The sequence below is a fragment of the Zasmidium cellare genome, assembly GCF_010093935.1.
Source record: "Zasmidium cellare ATCC 36951 unplaced genomic scaffold M409scaffold_7, whole genome shotgun sequence".
Lineage (NCBI taxonomy): Eukaryota > Fungi > Ascomycota > Dothideomycetes > Mycosphaerellales > Mycosphaerellaceae > Zasmidium > Zasmidium cellare.
Genome location: NW_022986951.1, coordinates 476631 through 498724, shown reverse-complemented (window position 1 = coordinate 498724; position 22094 = coordinate 476631). Strand labels below are relative to the sequence as shown.

Genomic DNA, 22094 nt, shown 5'->3' with positions numbered 1-22094 from the left:
TGGGTGGTCGTTTAGATGTAGGCGTCCGCGGACTTCCCGTGGGGTAGGGGCAGGATGACTGCTGTAGGCTTGCGCCGGTTCAATTTAACTGCAGTACAGATTTGGTACATGAGAGTATTGCTACATACTATACATCTCCGCTCTCTCTTCCACATGCCACGTCCATCATTATGAGAAGTATCGTGGCTCGTTGAAGACGTGATATCTGTGGTCACGAACGCCACGGCCTCTGAACAGAGTCGGGAAGCGCATATCGGAAGGTACTTGTTCTTCAGAGATCATCTGGTTCGAGAGATCCTCAGGTTGGCCGACTTGGAACTTGCCGATCTAGAGAAGATGTGAGGTTAGTACAGGTCTCACCAACGTGATGCATAATTCACTCACCTGTAGCTCAGTATCCGTGATGGTGCTTCTGCTCATGCGTGCATATCCGGTCCTCTTCAAGCCTTTGTACAAGATGTATTCGCACCATCGATCCCAATCGCTTGGGTCGATGTCCTTCATCCCGCTACGATCAGACACCCAGGTGTTGTAATTGCCCTCCTTCGGTTTGATAACCAGGTAAGATAGCAAGATGGTCGGCCGTGGCGAATTGCCCATTAAGTTGGTGAGGTATTCAGTTTGAAGTCTTCGATCTTCGGGGTCCTCTTCTTGGCCGGAATGGAAGACGACAACATCGATAAGCTCGCCGTACGCATCAATGGTAGCATGAATGGCAGGGGCCAGTTCGCCAACAGGGCTTGGAAGAAGGTGGTGGGTGGAGTTGACGATTGGGAACTTGGAAAGCAGCGCACTTCCCCAGGTGTGCTTGTTTGGGCCAGGGCCGTAGTCCACGTACATGCCAAGCTCTTCGGCTAGGTACTGAGTGGTATCACGGTTGCCCATGATAATGCGCTGCAAGTCGCTCTCGAGCAAGCCGACCAGGTCGAGCTCTGACTCTCGGATCAATGATTCCATACGACGTTCTGAGCTCCACATGTCATTGTCGATGCTGAAGTGAATCGTCCAGATGCCAGCGGTGATCAGCTTGCTGTCAGGGTGATAAGGCCTGTAGTCGTAGCTGGGGAAGCGCAGGTATGCAATGCTGGCGCTTATAAGCTGGAGACCGATCAGGATGTAGATGAAATAGCTTCTTTGCCGTCTAGCAGCTGGGCTTGGTGCTGGGCTGAACGACTTCTGTTTGACCGGGGTGCTGTTCTGAATAGCAGAGAAGACACCACAGCCGATCATGATCATGGTGGTGGCCATCACCCAGTCAGTATGCTCACGGACGAGTGGACCACCAGGCACGAAGGCGTATGCCACAACCCAGACGTGGAAAAGAACCATGATGTTGTAAAAGAAGAAGCCGACGAAGAATGTCCGTCCAGGTGCAAAACGGACAGCATTGGTGATGAGAGTTGGGGTGACTGCCATCAAGTAGGCAGCCAGAGCAAGACCGCCATAGTATCCCGTCCAGTCGGAGAAAGTTGTCAACACAGCAGCGCCGACAGATCCGATGCCGAAAGCGCTCCAGCTACGGGCGAGGTTGGGATAGAAGAGGCCAAAAAGAAGACCTACGCCCATGGCCAAGATGGTGACGGCGCCGTGTGGAACAGCAAGTGGACCCCGGACCGGGTAGCCTTCCCAAACCCAGGAAATCATGGTGCTTGAGTCGGAGTAAAGAGAGTGAAGACCGAAAAATACACCTGTGAGTCCAAGTCCGGCAAGGAATGAAGGTCCCTTTGGCTTTTCGACAGGCGCACTGTCGATGTGCTTGGACTGTTTCTGGAAGGCACGCAGTATCGCCAGGGTAAAGAAGAGGAGACCAGTCTTGTTCAAACCGCCGTTGTTCTCGTTCATGATGGGCCAAAGGGGGTTATTGGTCCAAAAGGCGAATTTGGCGATGCTGCTGGCGATGAGGCCGAGAAGCCATGCAGAGATTCTCGATTCTAGCATGGCAGGATTATTGCGCTTGGTATGCCAAGCTGCCGTCCATGCTAAACAGCCTTGCCAGACACCAAGACTGACTGCACCCAACCGCCATTCTGGAGATTTGATGAGGTAAGCAAGGAGGCCGACAACTGTGGTGAGCATAGTCATGGGCACAGACTTGGAGACCATTCGTCTGATTGGAGGAATCTCGAGAAGAAATGGAGAGATGGTAGACATGACCGCCACTTCGTAACCAGAGATGCCCATGTGCCAGAGTGGAAAGAACCAGACGACGACGCCAAGGCCAGTGAGAATGGTCCAGAATGTGAACTACAAAAGCGTCAGTGAAAGCGCTCCCACAAGTAGGGCCTCAACGTACCCCAAGGTAGACATCAGCCAGAGCGTCGATCATTTCGTCCCACGAGAAACGCTCGTCGAAGACTTGGCCGACTGCCTTGTCCTTTTGCTTTTCAAGCACCGCATCGGCCACTCGCTTCTTGTCTCTGTGGGTGCTTATCAGCTCTTTCTGTCCTGTCCATAACCAAGCGAGCACATCGTACCAGCTACTTTGGAAGCCACTGAACGTACCCTCTGCTCAATCCCTTTACATCTTTCACAACCAGCTCGAAGCTGCTGAAGTCCATTGCGGTCACGGCATCGAAGGCGACATCTAGGAGGACGAGGGACCATTCGAAGAAGGCGTAAATGGTGTAGGCTGAGAAAGTCAGAATCAAGCTACTATTGCGAGCGGACGTCCATACCTCCTGGCACGCGGTGGACCTTGTGCTGAATGAAGAAGTAAACCAGGGGTACGAGAGTGCCGAAAAATGCACCAGCCAAGTACTTGCGATACTTGATGGCCTGCGGATTGGGCGGACTTAGGGCCAAACAGCCCAAAGTCCATGGCAGAGTAGCCACAAGGTAGCTAATCATGAAAATGTCGTGCCAGTCATGGTCGTCTGTGCTTGTAACATATGTCCATCCTCCGCACGTCAACGTCCTGAAGACTCCAACTCCTGCGACAAACTTAGGCAAGCTGCTGTTCGGTCTGTTGGCTAAGCAGTACCAGAGGAAGACCAGCGCGAATCGAGGACCAGAGCAAATGGCAATAAAGACTTGGAAGACGGATCGCTCGGGATAGCGATCGCCAATGGTCGCGCTGACTGAGGGAAACCACTCAATGGGGTATCCGAAGTGCTCGTTCTCGACAATCTTGTGGTAGTGCAACCACACGCCCACGATGAAGGCTCCCAGAAAGGCGGCATAGGCGGCAATGGTATGGGCATGGGAGATGAACTGGCCGGGAATCTGCTCGCGTGTCAGCGGAAGACGTGGAGAGAGTAGTGAATGGATGCTGCATACCACGGCTACGACGTCGCCGTCGCGGTGTTTGGGCGGCATTTTGATTAGTGGCCCATCAAATGAAACGAAGGGCTGAACGAAGGAGAAGACGACAGTGCAAAGAGAGACGTGAGGGTGTTTTGGTGGTGCTGCAGCCAGGAGACGTGTAAAGCTGCTTCGACTTGCCTCGCTTCGAGCGGAATCCTGCCGTCGGTTCGGTGCAACCTTAACTTAAATAAAACCGAGGGACGTCTTCTTCAAAAGTCCAACCTCGAATTTCTAGAAGACATCACAACCATGGCGGCCGCCAGCGACAGAGCCCGCTTCTACCTGGAGCAGTATGTGCCCGAGTTGCAGGAGTCCGAGCAGAAAGGCATCTTCACCCGCGACGAAATTTCGGCCATCACCAAGAAGCGAAGCGACTTCGAGCACACTCTGAATGCGCGAGGTTCTACGACCGCCGACTACGCCCGCTATGCGACCTACGAGATGAATCTGGACAGTCTGCGCAAGAAGCGGTGCAAGCGATTAGGCGTCAAGTCAACCACGTTCAGCGGCCAGCGCACCATCTTCTTCATCCTTGATCGCGCGACCAAGAAATTTCCCAGCGACATGGGTCTCTGGATGCAATACATCAACTATTGCAAGAAGGAGAAGGCGAACAAGAAGCTGAGCAAAGTCTTCACCGCTGTGCTGAGACTGCATCCGCGCGACTGGAGTCTGTGGGTGCTGGCTGCGAAATACTATGCCGAAGCGCAAGGAGACATGAGCACCGCGCGGTCGTTCTTGCAGAGAGGACTGCGATTCTGCAAGGATGAGAAGAAGTTGTACTTGGAGTACGCGAAGCTCGAGATGGTATATCTCGCCAAGTTGTCGGCAAGACGGAAGATCTTGGGTCTGGACGGGAGCCGGGAAGAGAAGCAAGAAGACGATGAGAACATGATTGCTTTGCCCACCATCACTGCCGAAGACATCGACCCAGATGCCGGCAAGGGCATTGAGGAAGTTGATGAGAATGCACTGAAGCGATTGGAAACCGCACCTGCATTCTCTGGCGCCATCCCCATCGCCATCTTCGATGCTGCCATGAAGCAGTTCCATCAGAATGCGCCTGAAGTGGCCGAGGCCTTCTTCGATCTTATCTCGTCATTTGACAATGTGCCTTCAACGACCACCATACTGCAGCACATCCTGGATTTCCTGCACTCTGCCTGGCCATCATCTCCCGAAGTCGTCGTCTGCGACGCCAAGCTTCAATTCTTCGCCATTGATTCGCAATCGCCAGAGTTCCCAGCAGCTCTGAGTAAAGCACTTGCATCCGTCAAGACTGGCCTTGACAAAGCCTCGAAGAAAGATCGTCTACGACTTGCAGAGAGGGCGATTTTCTTACTGTTGCCATATCTTGACACAGCTTCAGAAGGATCCGCAGCAGTAGATGAAGACATTGTCAAGGTTCTGGAGGCGAGTGTCAAGCGGTATCTTCGTATCGCAGCAGAAGCCAAGCCCAAACCGGGTCGAAAGGTGGGACCAGCAGCTATGATCGAGCAGGCTCTGAAGAACGGCGACGAGATGCAAGCGAGTTTACTGGTGGGGTTTGCCTCAGATCTGGGGCTGAGATGATGGTGGCGCTCAATCGATGGCAACAACACTCTCGTCCAAAAGACTCTGGGACGGAGTCATCTGGGTCAATCGCCCTCAATTCTACTTCCGCCCACAAGAAAGACCGAAAGATGAGATTGGGTCCCTGCCATATGTATTTCCCGCACGGCCCCCATTTTGTTCCTCTCCCGCTGCCCAGACTCCATATCAGGATTTCAGGATGCGCGGATCCTATTTCAGTGCAAAGACCTGCTATTTCCGACCCCCACCCCACCGCAACAATTTGGTCTTTGGTGTGAGAACGAACCTGGCCGGTGCCTGACTCCTCGCCCAGGTGGTTCCCGTGGCTTGTCCTCGTTGGACGACCAAATGTCGTCAGAGGGCAAGGACCTCCTGGTACTGCCCAATCTGTACGCTGTTCACAAGCATGGCGGCAGGTACGCCGCGAGACCTGTGGCAACGCGATCCATGACGAAGGGTAGACGAAACGGACACTTACCATGTCGCCATTCCCAAGCCCAGGATGTCAGTGCGATCAGCAGTCTATCCACGGAGCTTCTTGTGAAGATTCTCGAGCATATCATTCCCACTGGCGGCATATTCCACTTCAGCCCAACGTCATGCATTGCAGGCGGTGCGCTATATGTGTCGGTTCATCAGTTCCGCAGATCTGGGAATTGGTTTGCGGGCTACTGGGAGAGGAATCGCTGTGGTAATCAGAGAATCTGCTACCAGGCCGCCTGGAGCATATGGGGCGCAAGGGGAACCGCCTCGCGAAAGAGCGCGTGGAGTGGTCTAAAGAAGAGTCCGCTCAAATCCGATTCAGAACGACTGTTCACCGCCTCTTCATCTCTTCTACCTCGCCTTGATCCAGTCCCACAGCCTCAAAACGTAATCTCTGTCAAGCGACCTCATTTGTGCCACAGCCGGCATCGCCGCAAAAGTCCTATTCATCTCATATACCGTCCTGGATGGCGTCTCGCTGGTGCTTGAGCCCTCATCTCTCGCCCCATACGTGTCTTTCCAAAACTCAAGCAGCTTCAAACAAGGATTCTCGCTTCCTTGCGCCTTCAACTTCTCCAACCTCCTCAGCCATTCCTTCACTGACAAGATCTCGACGTCACTTGCGTCTTCTTGGATCCAAGCAGACAACTGTCGCCATGTCGTCTCGCTATTGTAGTTTACGACATGAAACACCGCCAGCTGCTGTCCATGGCTCTTCTCCTCACGCGTCAACTCAACAAACGCCCTCGCAGCCAAATCCACCGGCACCCATCGCATATCCTCACCATCGCCCAAATCTGGCAGACATCTCGTCTCTCTCGCGCTGCTCAACATTAAAGGATATGCTTCGCTCATATTCCAGATGCCGTGCATGGTGTCTCCGCTCAACTGGCCTGCGCGGACGATGTCGATGTTCAAATTGGGATGTTGCTGTCTTGCCTTGAGGAGGATATTTTCTGCCACCCACTTTGATCTGGAGTACCCGATACCTCCACTTACGGCTGGATTTTCAACGACAGCTTCAGCCACAGGACTACTACCATTCGAAACGGAGGCAGTGCTGGAGCAGAAGATTAAGTGTGCTGGTTCGGGCTTGCGCGCCAGGGCGAGGTTTGTGAGGGATTGTAGGCCGGTGAAATGCTGCCTGAATCCTTGAAGCGGCAAGACGAAGTCGACGGACCAGGCGAGGTGGTAGATCACATCTATCTTACCCGCGAGGTTGGCGTATGTCTTCTCTGACAGTCCAAGATAGGGTTTCGACAGGGCGCATGTGTGGATGGTCAGTCTGTCGTCGAAGTCGTTCGGAATGGGGATCTTGCGGGATTGAAGAGCTTTTAGTACTCGTTCTCTTGCAGCGTGTGCTGTGCTACCGCGCAGAAGAAGGTAGATGTGGACATTTGGATTCTCCAGGATCTGGCCGAGGAGATGGCTCCCCAGAGAGCCCGTGGGACCTGTCAGGAGGATGTTCTTGCGCTTTCCATGGCTGGAGCCGTTGATACCGGACGTGAACCCATTTGTGCCCGGTGATAGATCGAAATGGCTATATTGCTCCACCAAGCCCAACATCGTCTCTCCAACATTCTTGGTCTCGCTGAGATCTGGATCCTTGCCCTGCCTCATGTCAATCAAGACCTGGCTCAGCTTTGATACCGTCCCGCAGTCCTGTACTACGGTCAGAGGTAGTGGAACATGACCCTTGGGGAGCAGGTGAGAGACGGCATGGCGAATCCGAACGCAAGCGATCGAGTCAACTCCACAAGCGAATAGATCGGTCTCCATATCAACAGGTTCGGACGTCGGGGTGTTCACGACCGTGTTGACTATTTCCAGGACTTTGTCAGGGACATCGTCGTCAGGAACATTTTCGTTCAACGAATCGACCTGCTGTTTGTATGCGGCTTCGATATTGGAAGCGTATCGCTCTTCTGCTTTGCCGCGCAAGATGGTCCCTTTGCTGCTCTTCTCTAAGGGCTGCTCGGTCCATGGCATGGGTATTAGCATACTTCTGTCTATCCTCGCGTGGCTCTGGCTCTCCTTGTTCAGCTGTTCGATTTTGGGTCCGATCTCAGCCAGGACGTCTTGGTCGACGACCTCCTTTGCGTCTCGCGAGCGGAACAGCAGAGCCCCAGGATGTGGTTGGCCGTTCCCAAAGATTAATACATCACTAAGCAAAGGTGTGGAAGCGCTGATGGCGGATTCCAGCGGCGAAGGGTCGAACTTCTTGCCCGTGATAAGAGTGAGCTGCGAATCGGCTCGTGAATGATATTTCCAGGCCCCTTTGATCCTCGGATGAGGCTGCAACAGATCCGCCGTCGCGAACGATCCATCGTCTCGATTCCTCTTCGCCATGTGCGGCCAGCCGGATAATACGACCAGTTCAGACAAGCCATCCTCTCGTGGCTCGAACCGAAGTTTGTCTTCATCCTCATCGCACCTCAGATACTGCCAATCTCTGTCGTTTGCAAAGTCTCGATTGCTCGACATCAAGAACCCACACTCTGCACTCCCGAATCTCGATACCAGGTTCACATTCCGCTCGACAAGTCCGTCACCCACAGAAGCCGGCAGAGCAGCACCACCAACACCCACGATCGCCGTCTTCTGCAGGCACTTCAAACCCCTCTCATCCTCCGCCAACATCTCCAACACATACGGTACACTCGAGAAGAACTCCACCCTCGGTGTTCCAGCCTTCTCCGCAGCCTCAAGGCACTTCACAACATTCGTCGCCGTGATTGGGGCTTCCTTCCCAGGAAACAGCCAGATCAACGCATGACTCGTCCAGGCTCGGAAGAGATCCGCTATTGCCCCGTGATACAAAGGTGTCGTGGTGAAGGTTGCATGGTGAGAACCTTCGAAAGCGGTATAGACTCCTGCGCCGCCGTGGTGCGTTTGCGGGATGGGTTTCGGGATGCCGGTTGAGGTGCCAGATGTGTGGTGGAGGTAGGCTACATCAGAAGGCTTCACGTCTTGTGCCTTGAGCCTCGAGTTTACAGGCTGCTTCGTCGTTCCCAGTACCTCCTCGTCCTTGAACGGTAGCGGAACCAGCTTGATCCCATGCCCATTCCCTGCCGCTTTTGAAGCCAGTGCCAAATCCTTATACATCTGATCATAAATCAACCTCTCACAACTGCACTGTTTACAAAGCTCCACAACAGCATTCGGAGAACCCTGTGGAGCAATAAGCAACACAGGATGTCCCAGCCTCATTGCCCCAAGCCAAGTAAACAGGAAATTCGGCGAACTCGGACATAGCAAGGCTACAGTCTCCTTATCCTGCACGTCGAGAAGGGTAGAGAGCCTCTCAGCATAACAGCATGCTCCCTGGAGCACTTCTTTGAAGGTCAGGACTTGCGTTCTCCAAGGCTGGTTTTGGCTTTCGGAGGGGTTGTAGAAACCGACTGCCGGGTGGTTGGGGTAGTCATGTGCTTGTTCCTCGGTGAAGTCGTTTATGTTGGTGAAGTCTTGGGGTTCATTCTTGTGGCGAGAGGCTTGGCCGAGGGTGCAGATGAAGTATTTCAGGTCCATTTTCGTGGATGGTGAGGGGATGCATGTGTAGGTGTGGTTGAATAGATGTAGGAGCGAAGGCTTGGACGAGGGAGAGATGCAGAAAGAAGATCCCACACATTACGATTTTGAGAGTGACATCATAGAACAGAGGTATGACACAGACTACTCGGGTTGACTGAGAGCAATACTACTGACATTTTGGGAGAATAGAGTGGGATTAGAGACACATTTCGAGATGAACACTGAAGCTGCAAAGTTCATTCACTCGAGGAACCGTGCCAAGATGCTTTTTCGCTGGAGCCAAGCTCACAGCTCTATCGATCGACTAAAATGCAACGCACTGACTCTAGTGAACACCATTGGTGTGGCCGTTCCCATTCACAATGTGGCCGTTTGGCTGGCCCTGAGTCCCATCAACACCTTCTGGTCTTGAAGCGTGGTACTTCGCATCCTTGACAGCATTACCGTTCGTCTCCACACCATTGGCATGACCATTCGCACCATTCATGCTGGTATCATCGTTAAGTACCTTCAGCTTCTTCAGCTTCTCGCTGACACCGTTGGCATGCTCAACGGGCACCTGGTTCATGGTGTAGCCGGTATCGGAAGCATCAACGAACGCCTCGATACCATCGCCCTGGCGAGGAAAGCTCTTCATAACCTCCTTATGTTTCCTCAGTGCCTGATTAAGCTCATCCTGAGTCACATCGTTCAGGAAGACACATTTGCCCAACGGGCTTGGGATGGCCGCCCGAAGCTTGCCGTCTCGTGTTCGCAGGATGGCTTTGGTGCCCTTCTGGAGGATTTCTTCGTTGAATTGGTGGTGGTCCATGGAGAGACCTGCACGGGAGAAGAGGTTGAGGATGCGCTTGTAGTCGGTGTCGGGGAGGTTGCCGCGCATGTGGGCGAGGGTGGCGGAGTAGGCCATGTCGATGGAGATTGCGTGACCATGGCGGAGGGGAACTTCGGGGACGAGTTCGTGGAGTGGCGACCAGGTGTGGCCTGGGAGAAGAACACATTAGTTTTGTCATCTTCCTTTGTTTCATGGAGGATGTACTCACCATAGGCGATCACTCGATCAAGACCAATCTCATGCAAATTAGGCGTCTCACTGTGAGATTGATTAGAAACGCTCGAAACCAGCCATCAGTTCACACCTACAGCTTCAGCATCTCATGAATGCTGTCCCTCTCCAAAATATCAGAAGCCTTGCGGACTTCAGGAGAGGCATTGTCTGTACGACCAAACGCGGTGCTAATGATCTCTTCGCAGTACTTGTCAAGGGCATCGAATGTCTTCAGGTCGGCACAAGAGCTGATCTTGATGAGCTCTGCAAAACCATTTCTTATTTGAGCTTCTGGCAGGGTGCGAAGGAAACCAAAATCGAGGAAAGTGCGGATTCTGGGCAATCGAACTCTTAGCAATCTCCCTAAATATTGATATGGGCAGCAACTTACGGGGCATGGTAAGCTCCCAGGCGGTTCTTGTAATTGCCGTAGTTCACTGCGACCTTGATCGACACCGAAGCGTCGATGAGACCGATCACGGTGGTAGGGATACGGATGTAGTTAGTGTTCCTTCGGTATGCCGCACATGCGAAGCTGCAGAAGTTAGCTTATTCGTTTCTCAATTGATCATTGAACTGCCTTACCCAGCAACGTCTGTGACCAGTCCGCCTCCAATCACGAGGACTGGCTCCTGAGGATATCGTAAGCTATTGAGAATCTTTGAACCGTGGAATTGGTCTTTACCTTTCTGTAGATGCCAAACTTGTTCATGGAGTCCACGATTGACAGAAAAGTCTCTATGCTCTTGGCCTTCTCGCCAATCATAGTCTTGTGAACGTCGAGCTCGATGTTGTGATGCTCAAAGTACTGCTGCATCTCTGCTCCATAGAGATTGAAGATGTTCATATCCATGATCGCAAGACATCTTCCCCATCGTCTGTAGCAATCTGCAAGGCCGTTGTTGTTCTTGTCGAAGACTCCGTCAATGAAGGTGAAGTCGTACTCGATCTTCTCGTAACCCTCAACATGGAAACCGTCGGCACTAGGTGCCACGGATGCTTTCATATCAGACATGATTGCGGTATTGCTGACAGAACCAAGGAATTGAACTTCAAGAGATAAGGCAAGGTACTCTGTTGACAGGGCTCGTCAACAAAAGAGAGGTAACGAGGTACCCATAAATACGCCCTCGCTGGAGGACGCGAATCGTGACGCGACCACCGCATCCCTCTTGGCCGACCAACACAAGAGCATTCGGGACCCAAGAGTTCCACCACCTGGCGTGGTTGATTGGCGTCTGCAGACATCAATCCTCCTCAGACCGACAGGAACGTTCACTCGTGCAGCTCGTCGTGCTCTTCTTGATCAAGATCGTTCTCGAAAAAATCACGCAATGGCTTGGAACCTTGCCAGATACAGGGTTAGATCTGCTCCGCGATGCACGAGATCGAGGGGTGATGATGTATTACACCCGTCGGCAGATGGCCGGCATGGTAAGCAGTATCCATATCTGACTGGACGATTGGAAGGTGACAGATCCTGAACGTGCCGAGTCCACGTTGCGAGGGGTCTAGTGCTCATCTGCAAGATCCTAGCGCATAAATTTCTAGATTGAGTTTTGTTGATCTCGGAGAAGCTCCCGCATGTGTTGTGGCCGAGTGCTGGAGGGGTATCACGAAATCACTGGCACCGATCAGGCTTTGTGTGAATGGCGCGGTGAATATCTCCACGCGCACGAGAGTCCACCGTAAGTTGGTTTTCTTCAACTTGGCAGTAACCAAAATCACGAACATGGAACGCACATCTGAACTATTGTGGAGACCTCTTGCAACATATACGCATCAAGCAGCTGTCATCGAATCTGCATGACGAAAAGGCTTTCTCCGCATCTTGCAATATCACCCCACCAACGCTTTGCCCCAGGCCCAGATTACCGAGATCTGACATGCGAGAGGTTCACGAAGCTGCAAGGGGAATCGCTGCGATTGGTTGGAGCTGTATGGTGATGTATTATTTGGTGAGGGGTACCAAATTGTTGTGTTTGTGTTTGAAAACAGTGTCTCATAAGAGGGCCGGTGTGAAGCAAAGATCGTATTTTTGGCATTGATTTGATTTCAATCATGGCAGAGACGAATTCGTCGAGTGCATTTGATGCAGAGCAAGGCTATCAGAAGAAAGGGAATACATATGTTAGTCCATTAGAGAGACTTTTATAGCCTCAAGCTGATTGAGTAGTTTGACGATGGTAGAGAAATCGAACTTTTGCACTTCGTCTACGATCGAGCCGAACATGTCAGGAATTCGCCATCTGCAGTACTGGCAGCCATCGATGAATATGCGCGATCGAAGAATTATCTGATGAACGTAGGGCAGTACAAAGGCAAGATCATTACAGAGCTTATTCAAGAACAAAAGCCGCAAACCATGGTGGAGCTGGGAGGATATGTTGGCTACTCTTCCATACTATTCGGGGACGTATTCAAAAGATTGGGCGGCAAGCGGTACTTCACCCTCGAAAGCAGTCCCGAGTTCGCAGCTGTTATCATGGCCTTGGTAAGGCTTGCCGGGCTGGACGACGTCGTCGAAGTCATCGTCGGAGATAGCGGTGCATCACTGGAGAGGCTTCACCGCGAGAAGAATCTCGAACATGTCGATATGCTGTTCATCGATCATATCGAGTTTGAGAGGGATATCAAGCTCTGCGAGAGGCTCGGGCTCGTGTCTCCAGGAACCCTAGTTACTGCTGACAACTGTGTGTACCCTGGGCAACCTGAATATTGGAGTTATATGACTGCAAGTGTGCAAGAGAGAAGACCAGCCTTCAATCGGGAGGAGGATGAGAGGAAGCGAGGAAACCCAGATCTGATCTATGAGAGCAGGTTAGTGGAAGGCTTTGAGCCAAGCGGCGAGAAGGTGAGTCGAAAATTACAGTGCGGCCTCTGAGCCCCTATTGACTGGGAGCAGGACGCAGTTGGAATATCGAGGTGTACTGGCGAAGCCACCAAGTCGTGAGGCTCACCGTCGTCGACAGCCTGATTCGCTATATCGCTTGTCATTGGCCGCTTGACTGCCGCATCGAGCCTAGCGGATTATGAGCACCAACCTCACCCGTTCAAGTGAATGATAAGATTGTAACGTATCTCGTACTATAGCATCTCCAGAATTTCGTGTACAATCTGAAGAGGCTTTGCGACCGTACAGACATAGTTTCGGCGCCCCAGAAAGGCGAAGACCGCGCCAAGTTCTGCACTCTTGCATGTAAGCGTCATTGAGCTCCACTTTAGTCGGGGTCGTTTCGACGTCACGTGCTCGTAGTGACAGTCGCCAGCATGAAACTCTCTTGAATGTAAAGATGAACTTTGAGCATGTGACATCCTGGAGTTAGTCTTTTGGATTCAAGGCAAGTGACGGGCGGTCGCATTTGGAGGAACATGTTGTTGAAAATGCTGGATGCAACTTCGTCTCGCACAGCTCACGTTCTGCAGAATGTTACATTAATATTCTTGAGCGTGGCCTTTTTGCCCATCACTTTGGTCATAGTTCTGCTCAGCCTGGCCGCTAACAAGTTGCTGGGTCTTTTGAGCGGGCGGAACATAAAGAGCTTGAGATCATCATCTGGGAAGAATGTTCTTGTGACCGGAGTGGGCATGTCAAAAGGTTTGACACTCGCTCGATCATTCCAACAAGCAGGTCACAGGGTCATTGGGGCAGACTTTGAGCCAGATGGAGCTTTATCGCCAGGAAGGTTCTCAAATTCACTTGCAAGATTCCATCGACTCGAGAAGCCGACAGCAAAGCACGGATCTGCGCCGTACATTCAAGGACTGCTGGATATCATTCAAAACGAACAGATCGACCTCTGGGTCAGCTGTTCAGGGGTTGCATCCGCGGTCGAAGATGGTGGAGCGAAGGAGATCATCGAAAACAGAACAGACTGCAAGGCGATTCAATTCGATATCGCGACGACTCGGACGCTGCACGAGAAGCACACCTTCATCGACAAGGTTCGAGCATTTGGTTTGAACGTCCCGGAGACGCACACAATTACGAATCACCAACAGGTGCAGGATGCTCTTCGAAAAGCCCCTTCTGGTCGGAAGTACATCATGAAACCCATTGGAATGGACGATGCCGCCAGGGGGGATATGACACTACTTCCCAAGGCACCTTGGGAGGAAACGGTCAAACACATTAATCAACTACAAATCTCCGAGAAACAGGCATGGATCTTGCAGCAGTTCGTCAAGGGGGAAGAGTTCTGCACCCATGCGGTTGTCATAAATGGCAAAGTGAAAGTCTTCGCAAGCTGCCCATCCTCAGAGCTCCTCATGCATTACGAAGCACTACCAGAAGGCTCTCCACTGAATCTCGCCATGCTGCGTTTCACTCAGCGCTTTGCGGCGAAGTATGGAGACGGCTTTACGGGACATCTATCGTTCGACTTTCTGGTGGAGGATACGAATCAACAAGATCCCGAACAAATCGTGCTTTATCCGATCGAATGTAATCCGAGAGCTCACACGGCGGTCGTCCTCTTCAGCGATGACCAGGACATGGTTGCTGCGTATCTCAGCCTTCTGGCTAAGGATGCGAGCACGCCCACCGTCGTGTACCCGAAAAGTCCGAAGAAGTACTACTGGATAGGACATGATCTTGTCGAGAGTCTACTTCTTCCACTGGCGCGACTGCTGTTGTTGAGAATCTCAGTCGTCGAGTGTCTGCGCCATGTACCCGTATTCTGGTCGCATTTGTTCTTTTGGAGAGATGGAACGTACCGGCTTGATGATCCGTTGCCATTGCTAGCGCTGTATCACATTTACTGGCCTATGCAGTTCCTCAATTGCGTTCGAGAAGGGCGAAGATGGAGTCGACTCAACGTGTCGACGTTGAAGATGTTTGAGTGCTGAATTTTGAAGGGTCTTGTGAGGACAAAATAGCTCCATGCAATTGAAGTCTCCTGCTGGGCATCTCGCGATCACGACACAGTAGTCTCTTCCGAAGACTTCTCCTCGCGAGCTCTGATACGTTCCAACCTATTCTCAACCGCAGTCTCACGATCTGCTCTCAGCTCTCTTCTCCAAACCTCCAAAGCGAGCATCCGCAACCTTTGTGTACCCACTCTCTCCTCGCTTTGCAGACCATCGTCTTCTCGATCGAAGTAAAGTGCCCATAGAGGGCAGCCATCCTCTTCCTCCACAGCAACGAAGCCTTCCCATCCCTCACATGTGAGTCGTCGATCGTACTTGGTCACCTGCAAGCGTATCAGCTGGGATCGCCTGGGAATTTAATTCTGGCAGACTGACATCCCAAGGTCCTACAACATGAGGTTGCGCTTCATCTCTGATGCCGTACTTGACTTCATGTGTCTGACGATCCACGTATACCCAGTTCAGGAAGGGCGGGTCATCTGAGATTGTCGTGACCATACCCTCGCCTTTGTGGTAGCCTGCGTCGCGCCAAATCTTCTCCATATCGCCTGGGTACGGGAGGAAGTAGCCGGTGACTGTTCACAATCAGTATTGAAGTCTTGTCGCGAGAATGCATGGCATGTACATGGGTGTAGCTCCATTCGCCTGCTGACGCCAGTCGTGTCAATCCACAGCTTGTTATCTTTGAGTACAATCGGTGCTCCGTCGAAACGTTGGCTGTATGCACTTCGATTCAGCAACGAGACCACCAAGTGACTCTTGCGGCCGCGGTGTTCTTCGCGTGCATTTTGACGTTGGCCTAAGTGGCGAAGGTATGAGCGATTCGTGTTGGCAGACCATTGTTGCCGACTCCTTACCATGTCTCACTGCCTCAGTGGTCCCAATGATCGCAGGACATGCTGCGACAGCTGTGAGGATGCCCAGCACCTATTGCTCATGGTCAGTTCGTGATGTTCATAGAGGAAAATAACGTAGCAGACCATCACCGTTCCAAGCAGTCAAATATTAGCTTTGAGTCCTTTGCAAAGCTCTTCACCCAGCTGTCGGCAACTGATGTAATAGCTCACCGAGCTCTCACGAAGCCGAGCTTAGTTCATGCGTCGGAGAATTTGTGCATTAGCCCAAGAATCCGTCGATGTTGCCAGGGCGGTTGAAGCTTGTGTAATTCCCCTTTCCGTCTACGATCGGCGTCTCGACTGAGGAGGCTGCAGTAGTGTTGCGGCACTCTCTGTTCTGTTCAGTGCAAGTTTGGGAGAGCTGCCCGCTTCCTCACATCATGAAGAACTTGATTGGGTGCTTGCGACTGATCGAGCGGTTCTGGTGATGCACGGCAAGCGGATGGATCGGTGCGCTATTCGTCATGTGTACCCGTGGGTGCTTGGAGCTGCGTTCAAAGCTGCAAGTGTGCGCAACCTGTTTGCCTCATATCTTCTCGCAGTCCCACCTGTCCACTTCCATCATCTCCAAGCGAAGGCAGTGGAGTACTGGACTATCCCTCTGACACCAAAAGCTCACAAAATGGCAAGCAAAGAGAAAGATCAGACTTCGACGGGAACTCCTGGTCTTGGTGGACTGTGAGCAGCCTCTCGTCCGCTTTGCAGCATTGGTCTGACCATTGGTAGGGGCAGCAATCCAACTGGAGCTCTGTCCCAAGTTGATCCAGCTTTGAACGATGTCACTGGAAAGAGGAAGCCAAGTGCCCCTGGCGCCGGCGGCAACACGGTAACTTCTGCAATTCAATTTCTGTCTTTTTGGCTGTCAGCTGATGTTGGAGTCTTAGGTCTCTGATGGCGAGAAGAAGAACAGCTTGAGAATCAACATTGAGCTGGACCTCGAAGTCGAGATCCACTTGACTGCAAGAGTGAAGGGAGACATTACGATCGGCTTGTTGTAGAGGAAATAAAGGATAAAGACGAGAAGAGAGACAATGCCGGCCAGAGCAAGGAAACGTTGCACTGTCGACGAGCTTTCCTCACCAAGAAACATCAGCCTCGAATCCCATCTTGCCGTCCCCTGGCCATTGGCCAAAAGTTGCCCAGTTCCATCTCATACGACACACCCTGTTGACACAGATGTGACCATGTCTTAGACCCTTCAACGAGTTATGCCTTCGTCCGTCATTCCCACTGCCGTTGCCAAGTGTGTACCGGCGTGATGCATGTCTACGGCCATCTTGCACATAGAAGGAACTCGCAGAAGGTCACACACGATCGAATAGCCTGAGCAGTCGTTCTCCTGGCTGATCTCGATCCTCTCCTCAAGACTGCAGCAAACGCTCCCAACTCAGCGGATACTGCTGCAGCAAGATAACCCTCACAAGCCGGCCAAGTCGAGGTAGTCGTTGCAGCTTCCGCAGTCGTTCTTGAAGCTCCGCTGGACACTGAATTCTCTGCTTCTTGTCTTGATCTCCAGCTTTGCAGTCCTGACTATCGAGCTCACACGCGTCCAGGAGTGCGGATATAGCTTTTGAGTCCAGGATGTCGTCAGTCAGATGTTCACCTTGATCGCTGGCAGATCTTGCTGATGGAGAGCTGTCACTGTCTACATCCAGGCGTCGTAGCTGGCTTGATATCGAAGCAATCTCGCTGTTGACCTTTGCGATTTGGACGACTGCCTGAGCTAGAGTCGTGATATGTGTTGGCCTGGCTGCTTTTGGCGATTGGGATGGGCCCTGCGAGCGCTTCTTTGTGATTCTATGACTCGATTTCATGGTCGAATTGGTCAGTTGTGTGGTTTCTGGGTATAGACATTTCACTCAATTCTTCCTTCCACGACATCATTTTGTGCAGATCTAGATCGATTGCTACACCTAGACTTGCATGGCAAAGCATATGTGTCTGCTGCATAGTTCGGTAGCCTCATAAGGGATGACATGGCTTGATGAAAGACTGTCTTGAGAAGTCTTTGTTGATGGCAAACAACAACTACGAGCTTCACCCAAACGCTGCAGGATCTTCGGTAGAACATTCTACCGAAAGCAGCGATGAGCGCATCGTGCCAAGAAGTTCCGACTCAACGACCTGAAGAAGTCCGAGTCCCGGTGGAAAAGACTTCATTCCAGTCATTCCAGAAGTGAGAGATATTGACAAGACTTCACCACTGCTCTTCTCCACGACGAGCGCAAAATTCCCGCTCCGACTCAACCTTCGTCAACATGGCGCCCAATTCCCGCATCTTCCTCACCCGACACGCTCAAGCAGAGCACAACGTCGACCTGGACTACAGCAGTAAGATCACATGTCAAACCTAGACACCGCCATATCCAATACTGATCTTCTACCACAGTCCCCGACGCGCCTCTCACCCCACTAGGCAAGAAACAAGCCGCTTCCCTCGCACCCCAGCTGGAAAAGATCCACTCCAAAATCGACCTGGTCGTCTCCTCGCCCCTCAAACGAACTCTCCAAACAACCAAACTCGGCTGGGCCCCGGCCGTCGAGCGCCTCGGGATCCAGAATGTGATTTGCCTCCCTGAAGCCCAGGAATGCAACGCCTTCCCCTGCGACACAGGCTCTTCCAAAGAAATCCTCAAAACCAACACTGAATTCGCTGGCTTCGACTTCTCCCGCCTGAAACCCGAGTGGACCAGCAAGAAAGGTTTCTGGGCGCCCGAGTCGAAAGGCGAGCGGGCGAAGTGGGTTCGTCAGTTTCTGCGAGAGAGGCCCGAGAAGAACATCGTTCTGGTGGCGCATGGAGATATCTTGAGGTCCATCACGGGAAACGAGGGCGGTGAGAGTACGTACATGTGGAAGAATGCTGAGGTGAGGGAGTTTGTGTTTGATCCGAAGTACGTGCAGACGGAGGAGTGTTTTCTCGTCCAGGAGGAGAATGCGGCGGCGGCGGGTGGGTATGCGCCGAGTTCGAGTGAGGCGGATTTGGTGTTTGGGAATGGGAAGTTGTGAGGGGGTTCTTCTTTTACTTGCGATTAGATTGCGGTGAGTAGATGATACAGGGCGAATGATAGATGCGGCGATGGAGAGAAAGAATGCATAGATGAAGATTCAAGTGCGAGACTGCTGTACTTGAGACTCACACGCCAGCTGATACGTCGTGAGGCGTATCTTCGATATGGAAAGGAGGTTGAGCTTACGGTTCAAAGGAAGAGCTCGTAGCGTAAGAAGAGGGGCATCATGCCAGACCTCCAAAAGCTCCTCGACAAGAAACAACACAAACACCAACTCCAAGCGACGATGGAGAAAACATCACCAGACAACAACCCCAAACACCCCTCCCTCATCAAAACAACCCCAGGCTTCCACTTCCGCCCACCCCCACCCCCGCACAACCTCACCACCTTCATAACCCCGGACACCTCCCTCTTCCAAACAATCCACATGGGCGCCGCCATAATCGACCACAACCTCTGGCGTCTCGAGATCCACGGCCTCGTCTCGCACCCCTACACCCTGTCCTTGACTGAACTGAAAGCCTTGCCGTCGACGAAGATCACGGCGTTTCATGAGTGTTATGGCAGTCCCCTGAAACCGCCTACGGAGTTTGTGAGGCGCGTCGGGAATGTTACGTGGACGGGCGTGCAGTTGGCGAAGTTATTAGCGATGGCGGAACCTCTACCGGAAGCGGATTTCATCTGGTCGGATGGGCTGGACTCTGGGACTTTTGCCTCCGTTGAAGCAGATCGGTATCAGAAAGACCTCCCGCTCAGCAAGGCCTTTCAGGATGAAGTCCTCGTCGCGTACGAAATCAACGGACAGCCTCTGGATGTGCGGCGAGGTGGGCCGGTGCGACTTGTGGTGCCCGGGTGGTTTGGGACGAACAGTGTCAAGTGGCTCTGTTCGTTGGCGGCGAGGAAGGGGAGGTCGCCGGGGCCGTTCACGACGACTTTTTATAATGAGTTGGTTCCGGGGGATGAGAGTGGGAAGATGAGGCCGGTGTGGGAGGTTGAGCCGAGTTCTATGATCGTCAGTCCGGAGCCAGATGTTGTGGTACGAGGTCCGGAGGTGAGGGTTTGGGGGTGGGCTTGGAGCGGTGATGGTGTCGAGAGGGTGGAGGTCGATGTTGATGAAGCTGGGGGTTGGGTTCCGGCTTCAGTTATCCCACGGAAAGAGTTCGAGTGGCAGAGGTTTGAGGTCACACTTCGTCTCCCAGAGGGCCAGCATACCATTTCAGCGCGAGCCAGCTCTTGTCAGGGCCATCAGCAACCACTGCGAGGGCGTCGAAATCAGGTCCACAGACTCGCCTTCCAAGTATTCTGACCCATTTCCCGCATTCCTGGAGACTAGACGAAGTACGCTCTCAATTGAGAAAGGAAGGACAAGGGAAATGAATGAATAAAACAAATGGTATCATGATGCACGTCACCCTAACAGACAAGCAAAGCCGCACTCGCGCCAGCCAGCCAGCAACGCAGCCAAAAACACCTCTGTCGATATGCGGGATCTTTCTAAAACCTGTGGCCTTCCATGGCCTTGACGTCCATCATGACACTCTGCCGACTCACGGCAAAGTTGCCCTTGGCCATCATAGACCGGTACTCCATCAACTCGTTGTTCTGCGCCTCCCACTCTTTCTCATGCGCGGCGGCTTCAGCACGGCCCTTCTTCCTCTGGTTCACAAAGTAGAATGCGAAGGCGATCAGGGCGATGGCGAAGCCTCCCAGCACGCCAACTGCGATGCCGATCTTCGCGCCCGTTGAGAGGCCGCTCCATTTCTGTTCGACTTTTTGGGTAGTCGACAGTTTGTTGATGGCTTTGTATGCTTCGGATTCGCCTTCTTCGACTTTGATGCTTTCGTAGGAGCCGGTGTTGTCGCCGTAGCTGTACGAGCTCGAATTGGTGGTGCCATCGGTGATGCGAATGGACTTGACGTACATGGTGAAGGGGCTACAAACATGTTAGGAGGACATCATTTGGTTTGTGAATAGATACTCACGCTTGGTCGAAGTTGGTATCACCGCCAGCCCATTGTCGGGTACCTTCGCTTTCAGAACACCCACCGCACCACACGCCAAACTGCACTCGAGCTGGGGTCTGGGGATAGTTTCCGGGAGAGTCGTATGAAGCCTCCCTCACAGTATTATTGTTCAGAATCCACTGAATCTTGTCTTTGGTCCAATTAATCGTATAGTTGTGGTAGTCCGACTGTGCACCATCAAGCGCGGGATATTCAGAGTTGAACTGGGAAGTATTGCCCCAGCCGTAGTAGTTGTTCTCGACCGTGCTGCTGTTTCCGCCCATGATCTCCCAATCGATCTCGTCCAGATCATCGGACAGCAGGATCACCGTGCTGATGATTCCAGTGCCCGCCGCTGCCTTCATTATAATCTCCACGGTGCCCCAGAAGATGTAGAAGTTGGACTTGACTGTGACCGTATCGCCCTTCTTCGTGAGGGGCATTGAGGCGCCATCGTCGCCGAAAGTGATGAGATCGGTTCCCGCAGTGATGTTCCAGAAGGTCGGGTTGAATTCGGTCGTGGACTTGTTGAATGGGCTGTCGAAGGTGGTGCCCAGGGCTGGATCCGAGGGACATGTCGAGTTGAGGGGATTGCAGTCGGTCGAGGTTTGAGCCCAAGCGCCTACGGCGAGGAGGGCGAGGGGGAGGAGTGTGCTGCGAAACATGGCTGCGTCTTGGTCTCGGTGGCGTTTGCAGATAGTGAATTAAGTAGGTATGGTTGATTGATTGATCGATTGATTCACAGGGCCGGCCAGCCGACTCTGCAGTAAGGACTGACTGAGGTAAGGTGGTTATGGGGGGAATGAGTGACTGCGCGAAACGACGAAACAATGCAAAAGGCAGCAAAGGCACTCGCAACGGCGGTGGAGGAGGAGGTGTTGTACAACACGATACTCCTGGCGCAACGGGAGGACACAGGGGAGGCGGCGCGCTAAGCTCGCGCGATGGCCTCGATGCCGACCGAGCTCTCCCATTGGCTTCAGCTATCACGGCTAATCTCAAATGCAGGAACCAGAAGCAGTGTGACCTTCTCACACACCTTCACCAAAACATCTTCCACATCCACATCAATTCGTTATTTCGCATCAAGCCTTATACGCATCGAACCTGGATTCGCCAGCTTCGCCAACATCATGTTCGCTTGACGAGATGTACTACTTCTTGAAAAGTCCCAGTCGATCATCAACTGCTCCACTGATGCTAGTCAAGGATCACCACCTCTAGCAAGTGATGGTTTTTGCACAGAATACGAGATCTCATCAAACCGCAGCCATGGAGTGATTGAGTGGATTGACAAGTGGCATCGACAGGATGCTCTGCTGCCTTCAGATGGACATCAAGAACAGTAGATGCGAGGTATCGTGAATCGTGTCGTGTATCG

The 22094-nt window shown here is 52.5% G+C and overlaps 10 protein-coding genes across 10 annotated transcripts; 5 read left to right on the top strand and 5 right to left on the bottom strand.

Moving 5' to 3' along the window:
- Positions 1 to 168: 168 nt before the first annotated feature.
- On the bottom strand, positions 169 to 3315 carry M409DRAFT_19341 (uncharacterized protein; the record flags this gene model as incomplete). Its single annotated transcript, XM_033804889.1, has 6 exons — positions 169 to 327; positions 385 to 2244; positions 2294 to 2417; positions 2503 to 2629; positions 2676 to 3222; positions 3277 to 3315. 6 exons carry the CDS (start codon positions 3313 to 3315, stop codon positions 169 to 171), a joined length of 2856 nt encoding a protein of 951 aa, XP_033671410.1.
- A 237-nt stretch (positions 3316 to 3552) lies between these two features.
- M409DRAFT_64229 (uncharacterized protein) lies at positions 3553 to 4875 on the top strand (the record flags this gene model as incomplete). The annotated part of the gene is made up of 1 exon (XM_033815974.1): positions 3553 to 4875. The coding sequence occupies one exon, from the start codon at positions 3553 to 3555 to the stop codon at positions 4873 to 4875; it is 1323 nt and encodes a 440-aa protein (XP_033671409.1).
- Positions 4876 to 5709: 834 nt separating this feature from the next.
- On the bottom strand, positions 5710 to 8886 carry M409DRAFT_19339 (uncharacterized protein; the record flags this gene model as incomplete). The annotated part of the gene is made up of 1 exon (XM_033804888.1): positions 5710 to 8886. One exon carries the CDS (start codon positions 8884 to 8886, stop codon positions 5710 to 5712), a length of 3177 nt encoding a protein of 1058 aa, XP_033671408.1.
- Positions 8887 to 9214: 328 nt separating this feature from the next.
- M409DRAFT_64227 (uncharacterized protein) lies at positions 9215 to 10949 on the bottom strand (the record flags this gene model as incomplete). Its single annotated transcript, XM_033815973.1, has 6 exons — positions 9215 to 9870; positions 9930 to 9979; positions 10030 to 10269; positions 10326 to 10469; positions 10520 to 10566; positions 10620 to 10949. 6 exons carry the CDS (start codon positions 10947 to 10949, stop codon positions 9215 to 9217), a joined length of 1467 nt encoding a protein of 488 aa, XP_033671407.1.
- Positions 10950 to 11995: 1046 nt separating this feature from the next.
- M409DRAFT_64225 (uncharacterized protein) lies at positions 11996 to 14782 on the top strand (the record flags this gene model as incomplete). Its single annotated transcript, XM_033815972.1, has 3 exons — positions 11996 to 12064; positions 12111 to 12788; positions 13361 to 14782. 3 exons carry the CDS (start codon positions 11996 to 11998, stop codon positions 14780 to 14782), a joined length of 2169 nt encoding a protein of 722 aa, XP_033671406.1.
- Positions 14783 to 14850: 68 nt separating this feature from the next.
- Positions 14851 to 15730, bottom strand: M409DRAFT_35964 (uncharacterized protein; the record flags this gene model as incomplete). Its single annotated transcript, XM_033810479.1, has 4 exons — positions 14851 to 15126; positions 15179 to 15378; positions 15429 to 15602; positions 15661 to 15730. Coding segments are annotated over 4 exons (720 nt in total), but the record flags the coding sequence as incomplete, so codon positions are not given.
- A 591-nt stretch (positions 15731 to 16321) lies between these two features.
- M409DRAFT_19335 (uncharacterized protein) lies at positions 16322 to 16697 on the top strand (the record flags this gene model as incomplete). The annotated part of the gene is made up of 3 exons (XM_033804887.1): positions 16322 to 16377; positions 16426 to 16525; positions 16584 to 16697. The coding sequence occupies 3 exons, from the start codon at positions 16322 to 16324 to the stop codon at positions 16695 to 16697; spliced, it is 270 nt and encodes an 89-aa protein (XP_033671404.1).
- A 1260-nt stretch (positions 16698 to 17957) lies between these two features.
- On the top strand, positions 17958 to 18705 carry M409DRAFT_51545 (uncharacterized protein; the record flags this gene model as incomplete). The annotated part of the gene is made up of 2 exons (XM_033811836.1): positions 17958 to 18030; positions 18089 to 18705. 2 exons carry the CDS (start codon positions 17958 to 17960, stop codon positions 18703 to 18705), a joined length of 690 nt encoding a protein of 229 aa, XP_033671403.1.
- Positions 18706 to 18933: 228 nt separating this feature from the next.
- Positions 18934 to 20016, top strand: M409DRAFT_51544 (uncharacterized protein; the record flags this gene model as incomplete). The annotated part of the gene is made up of 1 exon (XM_033811835.1): positions 18934 to 20016. The coding sequence occupies one exon, from the start codon at positions 18934 to 18936 to the stop codon at positions 20014 to 20016; it is 1083 nt and encodes a 360-aa protein (XP_033671402.1).
- A 188-nt stretch (positions 20017 to 20204) lies between these two features.
- Positions 20205 to 21378, bottom strand: M409DRAFT_19332 (glycoside hydrolase family 16 protein; the record flags this gene model as incomplete). The annotated part of the gene is made up of 2 exons (XM_033804886.1): positions 20205 to 20643; positions 20693 to 21378. 2 exons carry the CDS (start codon positions 21376 to 21378, stop codon positions 20205 to 20207), a joined length of 1125 nt encoding a protein of 374 aa, XP_033671401.1.
- Between the last annotated feature and the right edge of the window lie 716 nt (positions 21379 to 22094).